General features: G+C 39.1%; 1 protein-coding gene across 8 annotated transcripts in view; it reads right to left on the reverse strand.

The window, feature by feature from the left end:
* The window catches only part of LOC117161302 (lachesin), a 303,026-nt gene that overhangs the window by 122,311 nt on the left and 166,448 nt on the right, over positions 1-14,267 (reverse strand). For all 8 annotated transcript variants that reach the window (XR_013058629.1, XR_013058630.1, XM_076619269.1 and 5 more), the window contains one exon: positions 11,280-11,487. Coding sequence is in view for 6 of the 8 variants with exons in the window: in XM_076619269.1 (XP_076475384.1) it covers positions 11,280-11,487 (208 nt within the window). In the remaining 2 variants the exon portion in view is untranslated. The remainder of the gene's footprint in view (positions 1-11,279; positions 11,488-14,267) is intronic.

Genomic DNA, 14,267 nt, shown 5'->3' on the forward strand with positions numbered 1-14,267 from the left:
ATGACTGTCCCCTTCCTCTAGCGGGAAATCACAGAAAAAATTGTCCCCGCGGGATGCGCGATGTAACGCGAGACAGAAGAATGGCGATGGACGAGCTAAAATATACGATAATCGTTAAGCCGGAAGCTAACACTATCGACGTTCGTGCGTTTGTCGTTTATATCAAACGTCGAAAATGTTCGTCGAAAGTATTCGTCGATAGGAATCGCTCGCGTTCGACTCTCCCTTCAGGACTGATCCTTCCTATTTTTCTACCAGATTGTAAAGTCACGATAACGACCTTAACGCAGGGCAAAATATTCCTCCTGGCTGGCACGTATTTCCAAATCCCGAGTTTCACTGGCTTGACCCGGCAAAATTGATTAATGTCATGTCGGAAATTAACGCTATCGCGCGCGCTTTTAATCTCCTTGCGCTTGGACACGAATTAATGGTCGTCTTTGAGCGATTTCAGAGTAACGCAACGCAGTAAAGTACGCAATGGCTCGAGACGGAAGAAGCTTCGTTCGATTAAATATACTTTTGATGAGCGTTTATATGTAATGAAGCTAAATATTTGGGGCGGTGGAGGTCGTTTCCGCCATACAAGAAGAATAAATGTTGTCTGCTCAAAGAAATGCTAACAGTATCGATGATCGTAATCGGTTAACACTTAAAGTTTCTTTATATGATGGAATTGCATTAAAATCTTACTAAGATGCACAATATTTTAGGAAATAAACAAATCATAGATCAGGAACTTGATACCATTCGTTAAAAGCGATCGATAGACGAGCATCAGAAAAATTTATCCAGGCGTAAAAATTTCAAACACCGTATCGTTTTTCGTAGATTTTACCGAAAGTAGACTAATTAAACGAAATTTCAATTAAAAGATTTTCCAGCGCGCACGATGCAACCAACGTAACCGATCAAATAATTGCACAGTTTTTTCGCGAATTCGCGAGACGCGTGAGTTATAATCGGCCAGGCGTGTCCTTTCATCCTCGAATCTGATTATTGCATTTTACAATCGAACGAAAGAACCATTCTCGTTTCACTAATATATATATCCAGGCAAGCGTATATTCAAACGAGGCGAATTCGTTTGGCGTTATGCCGCGATAGAAGACAAAACGAGGAGGAGATAAAATATGAGAAAAAGAAGGCGAAAAAGCAGACGAAGGGAAAAAATATTTAAAATGTCGCTCGACTTATTAGCGATTTATACTTTTTCCGATAATCACGGATCGATGTGATACCACCAGGGACGTGCTCGTATCACCATTAAGAATAATTTGCATTTGGTGTCGCGCCGCTTCGCGCTGACGGTTATTGCGATTCCCAGGCGACACTTCGATTCCACTTTCGACCGTATGACTAATGCATTTTCAAACGAAACGTGAATAGACACACGTTACTTCGTGGTGGGTTCTCCACGAACATGCTACCCGAAAGCAGGACCGGAATTCCAAAGTTTTACAGTCTTCCATAGACAAAGTTGGAACGAGTTGCGCTCTGAATATTATATTATAGTATAACAAGCTGTTCTACCGACATTGTTGTAACGAACGATAAGAACACGGCTGGTGGTACGCTGAAATTTCATATTGCGTTTTCTTTAACTGTTTGTACTTTGATTATATCGGATTGGAATACGCCGTTCCGATTTCGTTGAAGGAATAATAATTTTATAGCAGTCGTAAAGTGAGATTTTTTATCGAATTGACTTCTGCACGGGTTTAGAGATGAAGATTTGAGTACCTTGGTTCAGGAAGTGCACTTTCATTATAATAGATGATTAACGTTATAATAATTATTAGACGTTTTTATGATGACTCCAATTTCAAACGAATATATGATTAATAACAATAATAATTAATAGCAAAGACGTGAAATAGGATATCCATTTCTCTCTGTTCGTGAGATTATTATCGTCACGCTAGAGACACCGTTACTAAAGACATCAGCAAACACGCGCCCGATCTATGCACAATTCATTTTCATTTAATCTAATTCGAACGAATCTAAATATTCGCTTAAATAAATACATACGTTTCAATGCTGCCGTCGCTATCGATAAATAATTAAAAGAGTCAAGCTTATTACCGGTAAGAATGCGGGAATTGTTGCAAATTTAGCCAATTTATCATCGCGTCTCGTTATCGGTTAACCGGGAATAATCGCTATCATAAATAATCAGCGTACGCAATCTGCAGGACAATTATTCGAGCCTCTGGAAATTTATTCGAGGAGTTATCCCGATAAGATGTACAGCTTTCGCTTGAAATAGCAACGAAGCCCCCTTTCGGATGGTTCGTTTGCTGGCCGAAACGCCGAGTGAAGAGGGTCGTTTCTACATATTCATATATAAATTGGCCCGAGTACCTGCCACCCCCCGCTGAAATTCTACCTCCGTAGCATTCCCAAATGAACCATGACGTGTATTTTGTGCGCGAGCAAATATTTGTCTACGGCCGAAACACGTAAAAGTTCTCCTGATTTCAGCAATGTGCCCAGATTATCATCAGTATAGGAATTTTTATCGGTTTATCTCTACAAGACTGGAAGAGTAGGCGTAGAAAACATCAAACAAAACTATGGTCAGATATATTTGATAGATATATGGTCACATATACTTGATAGCTGTAGAACAAGATCTCCGTATTAAAAATTAAACGCTCAAAGTCGATGGAAAGCAAGGGGTCGAATTTGAGTAAAACTGTGGTTGGCGCGAGTCAATTGCGCGTCTCGAAAAGCAACAGCGAAGTTCCACTCAATCCTATGAATTACCGCAGGTGTCCGACGATCTGCTACATTAATGCTAATGCGGGGTGTTACCGAATTGTTCAACAAGCGCAGATTGAACAGCGTGGCCCGTTATACGGCAGCCGCGTACGGACTGTTGATGCATTATTCAAGCGCAAACGCCACCACGTGTACGCTGCCGCGGCGTTGTTGCGCGTTAACTTACCCTAAACTCTACCAGCATCAGTTCGTACGGAGGACAGACAACGAGAGAGCGAAAGAGAAACAGACCGACGCGACGGCATGCTAACACTAAGGGTCCACCCGTGCTTCGCGCTTCGAGCCACGAGAACATGTATGTACGCGGAAACGTCGTCGCGCCTTGAATTATTAGCGTTTTCCCTCTGTGCTATTCCAGGATACCAAGTATCTGTGTAACTTGCAAGTTTCCCTGTATGCAATGTAAATCGGAAGCAAGACTCTTTAAAGATTTTCAGTAAAATTTTCTATGATAGCAATGCTTTTCACTCTTTTACATGCGGATAGCTATCATAGAAAAGAACGTGCTGAATTAAATATTTTTCTACTTTGCCATACTATGGACATTCCTATTTTAACACCTTTATAACCCTGGATGATATATCTCGTAACTGGTACTACCACGTCTGTATCGGGTCACCAGATATCTCATCATGAACGTTAAACAGCTGGTATTGAATGGCCAGATATCTTGTCCAGAGTTATGGATTAGTTATGGATGGAGTTTAAGGGTTAACAACTTGCAGGCAAAAGTCTTCGTTTTTCTTGGACAGCGATAGTTTAATTTATTCCGTTGAAGGCTTAAATAATCAGCATAATGAAATGATGGGATCTTGTCTTGTTGGCGATCGATATCCGGACCGAGTCTTCGTTTACCCTCTACGGCGCGGCAGTCCATGAAATCTTCGTTGTCCGTAATTGGCCACTCGAGAAATAGAGAATAAAGCGGCAGAGATCATGTTTGTGAAGGACCAGCCGATTCTCCAGATACTGGCCGCCATTTCACGAGTCGAATAAATATGCAAGGACTTAAGCAAGTAGCAAACTTTGTGCATTGCTTGGCCGTCTGCCGAACACGGTTCGATTTCCTCGTAGTGCCTCCAGTAGTTTCCTCCATGTGCCGAGTAGGAAAAAAAAATTTTCTCGAACATGCTTTTCACCGAGCCTAATGATCAGTGAGTGTTATTGTGTTCACGAGCGCTTTTCTATGGGGTCAGACGGAGAAAGTCTCCAATTAGGGAATTTCCCGGGGAATAGCGGTGAAAAAATCACGTTCACAAACGGGTCAGACACTCAATGCAAAATATAGACTTGAAGAGGACCAAACTTATTTCTTTAGACGTTTATACTTGGCTTGTTGCGGAGTTTTCTTTTGAATGGGTTAATAGCAAGAAAGTCGATACATGAGTTATTAAAGGTAGGATACAATTAACAAAATAGTATTAATATTATTTGTAAAGCGGGATGAGATTCACTCGTTATTTGTATTTATGCTTCGCGTATTTAATTAAAGATATTTGTTGACCGATGGATAAAAATTTGAAATTTGATTGAAATATAGAAATACTAACTTTTAAACTTCCTAAACAAAAACACTTACAATTTTAGTATCGCAATAAATATCACATAGCTAATCCAAATCAATCTTAGAGGTCAGTAAAAACAGTCGTCGACAAATAAAGAGATGTGTGACAGCTTGGGCAAACATTTATTGTAAGCAAAGAGTTGTCAAAACAAGGAACGAAACGAGACAAATCGACGAGTCCAGAATGCACTTGGAAAATAAATGTCCGTACGCTCCACGAGATTTGGAAGGAAAGGGATCTGAGTTTATTCGGCAAAGTGGAGGATTGCAAATAGAAAAAGACCAAACAATACCAGCGTCCTCGTCAGAACCGGAAACACGATCGACTGGTGAAACGGGACATATTTTGTTTACGGATATCAATAGTTGGAATGATTCGCATGGGCGATTCGGCGACGAACCTATAAACAATTGATACTTTACACGCCGAATTTTTACCGTTTGTTGGCAAGAACTGATTGCGAGACAGTTTTTGCTTCCACAACAGCAATCGAAAAGTTTCGTTATTAATTTATACCATACGTGTAGAACGAAAGAGTAAACAGATGTTACGATTTGGTCAAATTCTTACTTCCTTAGCTTAAGTAACATTGTAGAAATAGTATAATGTTAAGTTACGATGCTAAATTATTTTATAAAGTTTAAATGGTTTCTGTTAATAGTGCGAACTATAATGCTTCATCGAAACGACGTATCATCGGATGACATAGTTCCAAGTTTATTTTACAATTGGACTTCCTTAACGTAGTGCAGTGTCAAAAGGTGTTTCGAGTCTCATTATCTTGGAGTCAAAGCATATGATTGAAATCCTAATGAAATTCCGCGCGTTCTCGCCTCCAAGGAAGTGGAAGCTACACTGAGAGGAAAAAAGTACTGCAATGCTTTGACAGACATTCGGAAATTAAGTGGTAGTAGGTGCGAGATGGAGTAACGCGTTTTGCAACTTAACGGAGCACGATCCGCAAACACAAAGCCCCGTTAGAGGCTCGTGTCGAAATGACTGTTATGCGGCCCGTTGAATGAAGCCTCCGTTGCAACCACAAATTACTAATTACGCCGGTCCCCCTTAGGGAATGCGGTGTCGAGCTCGCGCACCGTATGACATACGACCGCGAGACGACACACGCGTTCTCTGATACAATACGTAACGTATACGAGCACAGCGAGACCCTTCCTTTGTGTCATGTTATACGGCTGGCCTTTGAGTATTCTTGAATTCGACTCGTGAAACTCGATGGCCGGATAAAAGCTGTGCAACGGTGCCGTGTCTTTTGACCGGACAAACGCCGTAACGGGCAGGCAGAGAGTAGAGGGAACAGGGTGTTAAAAAAGACCTGCACGGGGCAAGAATTGTGAACAAGGCTGCTTGTGTTTCATGGCAGAAAGAAATGCATTCCCTCGTTAATAGACGCATAAAAACTACTTCCGTCGAAGAGAACTTGCTCGGAGATTATTCCGTCTCTTATTTTTTCTTGTTACGTTTCTTTTTACCCTTTCTTTCCATCCCTTTCTTTTTCTTTTTTAGATAAATATCTCGACACTGTGCCCTCGACGTTGTCCTGCCGCTGGTCGTAATTCAAAGGATCCGCTTGAATTTCATCGTCTTCCGTCCTCGACGAGAGAACCCCCACTAACTCCTATCGACTTTCCAATAAAACGGAGCTCGAGGAACGGTCGGAGAAAAGGAGAGCAGAAACAGATATGAAATTGCATACAGGCTCGCGAGTATCATAACATGCTCCTTTTACTCGTTACGAAGGAACGCCAATTGAACCGACAACAGCCCTTCGACTCTTCTGCCGTCCCGATCTCGGCAACTCGATAACCGGCAAAAACGCGACGGACGCGCGTATCCCAGACCAGTCGAGAGACGGCATGCTCTGTGAAGGAGACAAGCAAGGGACGAAAGGAAAGGATGAATACTCGAAATGTCGAAAAATGTGCAGCAAGAATCGGAAGCTCGACATCACCGTAGTGTACGCTTTTCAGCTCCGTTCGAGCTTCTTTCTTAATTAAACTCATCGACTTGGCTTTAAATCGAATAGAAGTCAGATAATTTCCGGCTTCCACCTTATTTATGAGAGGACAGATTAAAAAAAAAAAAGAAGAATGGCTGGAGACGAAACGGTACGATCTCCGATCTCCGATTTGACGAGAGACCAAGAGATACGGAGAAAATAAAGGACCGTGTGTACGCGATATTGGATAAAACGGAGCGATCATCGAGTTATCGTTATCCTCAATTCATGGATCATCGCGGAATTCAATGGCGAGCTTGAAATCGACGTGTTAGATACGTACGTGCCACGTTCTGAGGGGAATCTTTCATGGAATGTCGCTGCTACGGAAAATTGATTGGCCGGTACATTCGCAGCGTATCGACCACCGGGATAACGCGATGAAGTTTGTATCTACCGAATGGAATCGTTTCAATCGGTTTTTGTGAGGTAGTACAAAGCAATGTTACACGTATATGGACCGTGCTTTATTTCGATAATTGTTAGATTGGAGAGGAAAGTCTCATAAAAAAGTTTCTCTTAAGAGAATTTTTTATTAATCGATACTTCGATTTAATTTTCATTTTTATTATTAAAATAACAAGTGCGATTTTTATATACCAACAAATTTTCTTCATGTTAAGGAACATGGAAAGTCCACCATCGAAGGAACGAACCTATCAAAATATATACTTAGTGCCGTTCTAAACCCTTTCGTAACAATCTTCTAATTCATGTCAGAACTTGTAAATCCCGCGCATAAACCATACTTCTCATAACATTTATCATCCCTAATTCCTATCTCTTGCTTAATATTACACGAATGTTCTTGATTCGTCGAACGAATCACGTTTCTCCTCGAGTTAACAAACAAAAGTAAAATGTGCGAAGAAATGAACCTCCTGAAACGGTCGTGCACCGGCAATCAAACAAGCCGGGTTATTCTCCGGCATGGCTGTTAAAATTTATTCCGTGGAATCGAATGTTCTGGACCGCTCCTCGAAACCAGTGTTCCACTGGATAGCGTGCGAGAAACGTGCTCTAGCGTGCTCGGGTAAACAGCGCGGCAACAATCGAAACGCAGCGCGGTTACGATTCCCGGATAATTTACATGGGAATTCAAGCGGAGAGAGTGTGGCGCGTACGCGCTCGCGAGACAGAGCTAACGCAGTCCGTCGAAATCGTCAAACTCGTGAAAAGCGTTTATTAGCTCAGGCAGCAAGGTAAACGCCTCAGGTGGTAACTTTAAGTGATTCGGTCCGTATGGAATATTTACACACGTTACACGTTTCTCCTTGCATGCCCAGAGCTGAGAGAGTGAGAGAGAGAGAGAGAGAGAAAGAGAGAGAGAAGAAAGAGAGAATGGAGGGCTTGAGTTATGGCAGAGCTTGCATTGTGTCTGTTCCGTCGGTATTATCACGAAGTACCGTTTCGAAGTCTTCCGTGTATTTGTGCTACGTCGGGCCAAGAGTCCCGTGGAAACAATTAATCTAGACCTCTGATTACTCCACCGACTACTGAAACATCCACCGCCCTCCCTCCACTTCGCCAAACGACTGAGCTTCCGCTTCACCGACGACTTCAGACGTCAAAACTCGAGATATTAATATGTTCTCCCGGATGGTAGAACGAAGACTGACTCTCTCTGACACACTCAGCCACTCTCACGGATGCCCTCTGCTGATTAAATTATTGTTGCCCTGTCCTTTCAACAGGCCGGGATACTTTCTCCTTTGACCCGGAATTCTATTGCGTCCAACGACTTGCTTTCCGAGAGTCTCACCAATCGTTGAAACGCAAGCGGGTTTTTTTAAATATTTTATTCGATGATAGAGGCATGGTCCAGGGACGTTGTTATACAAAACGATGTTTTGCTCGTGTTTTTAAAAAGAGGAAAATATCTTTCTCTTCGCTCTTCTTCTTTTTTCTTCTAATTATTTTAGAAAATATAAGAAAGGAAAATAAGAAAGAGATCACAGATCTGTACGTTACTATTACGATTGCAATTATTAGTGTGAAAATTGGTAAAGGACATAAATGTTAGTTTAATCTAAAAAGCTAAATTAGCTTTAAACTAAATCTGGAGCTTAACTTACTAAAGAAAGTGACACGTAACATACAACGGCTATAAGTTAACCGCCTTTTTACTTGCTAATCACTGACAGAATTACGTTACCAAAAGCATCCGATATGACAGAGTACCTAGTTCTCACCGCAAACAAGCTGACGGATATACTAGCTTACTCAACCGAACGTGTTTAAAGCTTCAGCGTGCTATTTCTAACAGTTCCTAAGCACTTAACGGTTTTTACTAAATCAACCAAATTTTATTAATCCTTTTTATCTTAAAATTAACTTAAAATATAAGTGTTGTATAATTTAGTTTGTTGTAGAACTGTATCTTGATTGAGGTAAGCATAGAGTAGATCACCATATAACACAGAATTCGTATAATGTGTAACGTATCTTTCGCGTTGTGGGGTTACCATGAAACCGTGTAAATTTCATATATACAATGCCGGGCAAAATAATAATTTAATCTTAATTCTAATTTCTCGAAGATCATTTAGAATTTTTTAATAATTAATTTTTTAATAATTTAATAATAACACATGACGTCATAACTATTACGATGCAGATAGAAGTAATCTGTTAGTAAATAAGATTGTCCTTGCTGGCTTTCTGAATAAGCAGCAGAAAAACGCAAATTCTAAAGATGAAATGATAGCACACTCGAGCATTATGCTAATATCCTTCAGTAGTTTGTGAATTGCTAAGCAATCAATAACATGTATCGAGTCTTAGAGTTAAACGTCGACATGGGTTACGAGAAAAAATTTATTAAAACCGAAATTGCAAAAATTGTTGAACTAAAAGATTAGAATCTGTTTCTGAAATTTCAAATATTGTAAAAAGATCCTGTAAATTATGGGTAGGAAAAAGTTGTGGAAGACTGTAAGCATTATCAGAGCGCGAAAAACGGGCCACTATTCGTGTTGCCTCAAACTCAACATTAACATCGTGCGATATTGCTCAAAAAGCAGGCATCACGGTAAACGTCCCAAGTTTTCACCGTGTTCTTGAGAAACGTAAATTTATTCAACGACTAAAAATGAAACAAAAACCACCTCTAACGAAGCAACACGAAGAGAAACGGTTAACAGTTTCAAGAAAACGTATTTATTTGAACAAGAAATGGAAACGTATTTTATTTATCGATGAAAACAAATTTAATATGAGTACTTCAGATGGATTTTCATTTTATTATCATGACTTAAGACAAGCAGAAATTATAAACAAACGACGACAAATGAATAGGAATCGTATGATGATCTGGAACAGAATCGAATATAAAGGCAAAACCGATGTATGATTTCTTGAAGGAAAAATGAATAGTCAGAAGTATATAAATTTAATGCGACAAGAAATTAACGAACACGTACAACGAATTACGATAGGAAAATTTATTTTTGAATATGATAATGATTTCATTCACCGAGCTAAAATTGTAGAATCAAGAACAATTTTTTGAAACAAAAATACATCGATTTTACTATGCATCCTGCACGTTCCCTGATTTGGATATTATCGAAAATTCTTAGGGAGAACTAGCAATATATAAGAATGGAAGTAGCAATATATAGGAATGGAATATTTAATAATTAAAGAAAGCTATTAAAATCTTTACAAAATCGGATGTAATAGAAACTAAAGGTTAATATTATAATAAATAACATACTAATAATAAAACCCATTATTAATTTTCTGTTAATTACTGCACAACTTTTCTTTTTGTGTGAATATATGTATAAATTTGGTAAATGTGCTATCATTTCGCCTCAAGAATTTAAGCATTTCCTCTGCACATAGGGAATGTTCGCAAGAACGAACTTCTCTACCACCACTCTCTGCGTCGTAATAGTTATGACGTTATGTGTTACATTCAGAAACTCTATATGGCCTGCAAAAAATTAAAGATAGCACACATGTGCTATTATTTTGTTCGGGACTGTGTTTACATAATTAAAATGGCATACATAGTGGAGGTGTAATTGTTAATCAAACTGCGAAACAAGAGCAAAATAATTATAATGCTTTGTATAAAAATTGCAGTACGAAATGATCGGAAATGAGATGATGAGTTACTGAACAGATTCCGAGAAATGTATGTTTCTATTTGTAAACGTATCGAACGTAACGTAAACGAATTCGCATCGAATGAAATGCGCTTGTTATTTTCGTGGGAACTGGATTGTACAAAGGCAAAGCGCATTATTGTTTAACACGTCAATAGAAGGGACCATCTTGTTTTATTTACTTACAAGCGACCGACGCCCGTGTGAGGTTTTAGAAGATTCGACAGCATAGAAATTTAAACGATTATACGGATGTCGGATTCATTTCTGTTGAATATGTACAAAAGATACAATTTTTCTTGAAATTATAATTCATATATCGCTTTTTTCTTAGACAGAACACTTTTTTCCAAGGCAAAGAAAAACAGGAAGAACAACCATTCGACATGTATTTTAGCTATTTTCTGAGAAGAATCAGGTGAAAGAAATTGAAAACAATTTTGAAAGCAATATGGAATGTAAAAATTAGAAATCATTTAAATACCTCCGCGATGAACATGTTAACAAATTTAAACACATTCAGTGTAATAAAAAAGAGCTGACACTAATGAATTGTTATAAAATTTTAAAACACAATTGGTATACATATTGAATAGACGTGTAAAGCAATATGATAATTATATCATATTATAATATGATTACTTACATATGCAATCATTTATTTATAAGGGAATAATGAAGCTCACTTAGTAGTATATGTGAATAAAAATGTCTCTAAGTATTGTTCTTTCATTTGTAAATTTTCCACTATGAACGATTTTACTAGTAAAATAATAATATTTGAAAGAGACTCACCTACGACGTGCAGATAGCCATATTGTGTTTTCGCGGTCGCTGTATTAATCTGGCACATGTACTTTCCCTTGTCGTCCTCCCGTACATCTTTGATATGTAGGAACCAGGTCCTATGCTTATCATGTGTCACGGATATCCTGGGGTTCCTGGTAATAACGTGACTTTGTACTGTCAGGATAGCGCTCTTGTCGAAAAGCATCCAGGCCACCTGAAAATGAAACGGCAATCCCGTTATGCTATAAACACGATTTACGGCCCCGTATCGATTATCATAAAATTGCAGTTTCCTATCGGAACGTCGCTAACGTCACGGGGCTCATTTATCGAGATATCAGAGTTCGCGTAGTCACGGATAATTAAGGTATTGTTTATGCACCACCGAATTGTTCGAAAAATCTCTCTTCATCGTATTAATAATTTGAAAACCGATAAATAGTTTATCAGTCATTTTTATTTGTCACATTTCGAAGACTTATGCCGGGAATCGTAATTTTATTATAATGTGTATCTTATATCTTAGAGAGGCTGAAGCAAATCAAAGAGTAATGCCAGTAAGACGCAAGAAGAGACAATTAGAAGAAGAGAAAAGCGGAAAGCAAACATGGGATTTCATAAGAAGATGGGTGACCTGCGATGGTTTCACCATCTAGAAACCTGCAATCACCCGATCTTCTTCTTGCTCTCTCCTTAACGCGTTTTTCTAAGAAGTCAGTGCAATTGAATATATCATTCAACATAGACGAATTTTTATCAACGACAAGGAATTTTCCAGCCGCTGTCTTTTATTCAGATGCATCAATTCAATTATCGCTTACTAATTCCTATTTTTCACTAACCACTTAGAATCTACTCAAACCCTTTTCTATCGAAAATCAAACGTACGTAGCAAAAGTTGTATTTTACAAATACTACGTTTGCAAATGATGTACCATTTATATGTCTTCCAAATAGATTTTTATTTAGATTACTTTTAAAATTACACATACTTCCGACTTGAAAATATTTGTACCGTGGAATGTACATTTTCCAAAGTTCATTTATAAATTAAAAAGTTAAATTAACTTGCAAAGTTCATTTTCCGCAGAAGGAAGGTATCACATTTCAATCGCAAACCCATGGTCTTTTCAACTCAAAACTACTTACAATTAGACATCATAAATTCAACTTCGCAAACTTGTCGTGAAGTTAATTTACAAAGAAAAGAACAAAGAGAAGAAGCACGTGGCAAGTGTTACATTTTCAAAATTTCAGCAGAATTCAATGAGACTAGTTCAGCAATCATGAAAAACTGATTGAATTCTAATCACGAAGACCGATTCGCGGCTTAATCGATACAAAAGGAAGTAATGACCGATACGAGAGAGAACGATCTGATGAAGAAAAGAAACTTCTCTTGGAGCAACGAAATGTCCGACAATCGTCCCTGGAGAAATAAGAAGGCGCCTTTCGCCCGTGTAAGTATACGACGCTGTTTACTTCCGATGCATTCAGTCGATACAGTCACACCTTGCAGCAGAAAATAGGTCACTACGTTGTTACTCCGCGACATTCTTGCGATGAGTTTCGATTCCTCTTTAAGTGACCGATGTTTACGATCAGGAATAAAAGGATGAATGAAAGAAAACGGGAAGAACGCATAGATGGGAGAAAGTTTAATCCGCGTTTAATTTCGTGTAATTTTCGTCCTGTCTATCTAATCCTTCTTCGATTCGTCTTGTCTATCTTAACGCGAAACGATGGAAATGGTCTTTCGCTGTGTCTCTCTTTTTACAGTAATATGCTCTTTATGCTTTATACATCACAAAGGTACCCTTTTTGGTTTATATTTTCAACAATAAGATCTCTTTGCTTTCCTTCGTATAGCAATGTATTTCCTACACCTTGCTTAGTGTACAAGCTCTCGTGGCGCTGTAATGAAAGGGAAGAAAGAAAATGAGAAGCAAGGAGGAAAAAGATCCGTTTCATTTAAAATCCGCCTTTCAATAGATAACAGTGGATGTTAAACTACTAAATCACGACTCATCAAGTTCAGTGGTACAAAAACTTCTCCTGATTGCTTGCAACTACGATTTTAACAATATGTGACTCTAAATGAAACTTTTAGAACGTTCTCTAAATGTCAAATTTGTACCATCGATAGTACGACTCAGAAACCCATTGTTTTGAGAAGAAACAACTATGACTGAGCGACTTCTCCTCACAATCGATAAGCCACGCAACATTCGCTGTCGCGACTGGGGAGAATGCAACTCCATTGCCATAGTCATAAGTCTTGGCGACCATAACCAGCGACAACGTCGGCACTGACTCGTGACAGTTCTGCGTTTCACCCCCGTTTTTCGTATTCCGTGGTGGAATTTTCACCTCGATTTATCCGGGCCGACTGTCAGCGTAACAGCGGTTATGTCTCTGCCGCAACGACCCGCGTCGAGACGACCGGCGTCGAAAGGATTCCACTCTCCAGTGCGCCGAAAAATCTGCCCGGCACTTTCGTCCAGACGTAGACGAACAACGGACATTAGTCTTCCTGAGGAACAGTGGGAACGGCGTTCTGATCGATGCCAAGCATCTCGATTCGGTCGCTCGCGAGATAGGACGAAAGCGCGCAACCGCGTTTTGGTGTCCTCGCGTGACTGGAAAATGAGAATTCTTCGAGTGAAGAATGATACCGAAAGGGGATAAGGGTAGGCGTTCATCGATAAATGGGAGATCGGTTTGTGATATTTTGATTAGAAGATGAATGTGATTGCGTATGTGGAATAAAAAAATGACGTAAATTTTTATAGCGAGTGACTGAGTCAGGGATTCGGAGAGGTAAAGTACTTGAGATTAATTATTTTACCTTGCAAGGAGTTGTAGTGTTGTACTTAACTTGAAGGAAAAGCGTTATCAATATTAGATAAAATATATCATATATAGTTAATTCTCAAGCGTCACAAATAAGAAGCACATGGAGAAACGAATATATTTTAAAATAGAAGTTTAAAA

Source organism: Bombus vancouverensis, chromosome 6 (assembly GCF_051014615.1).
Source record: "Bombus vancouverensis nearcticus chromosome 6, iyBomVanc1_principal, whole genome shotgun sequence".
Classification (NCBI taxonomy): domain Eukaryota; kingdom Metazoa; phylum Arthropoda; class Insecta; order Hymenoptera; family Apidae; genus Bombus; species Bombus vancouverensis.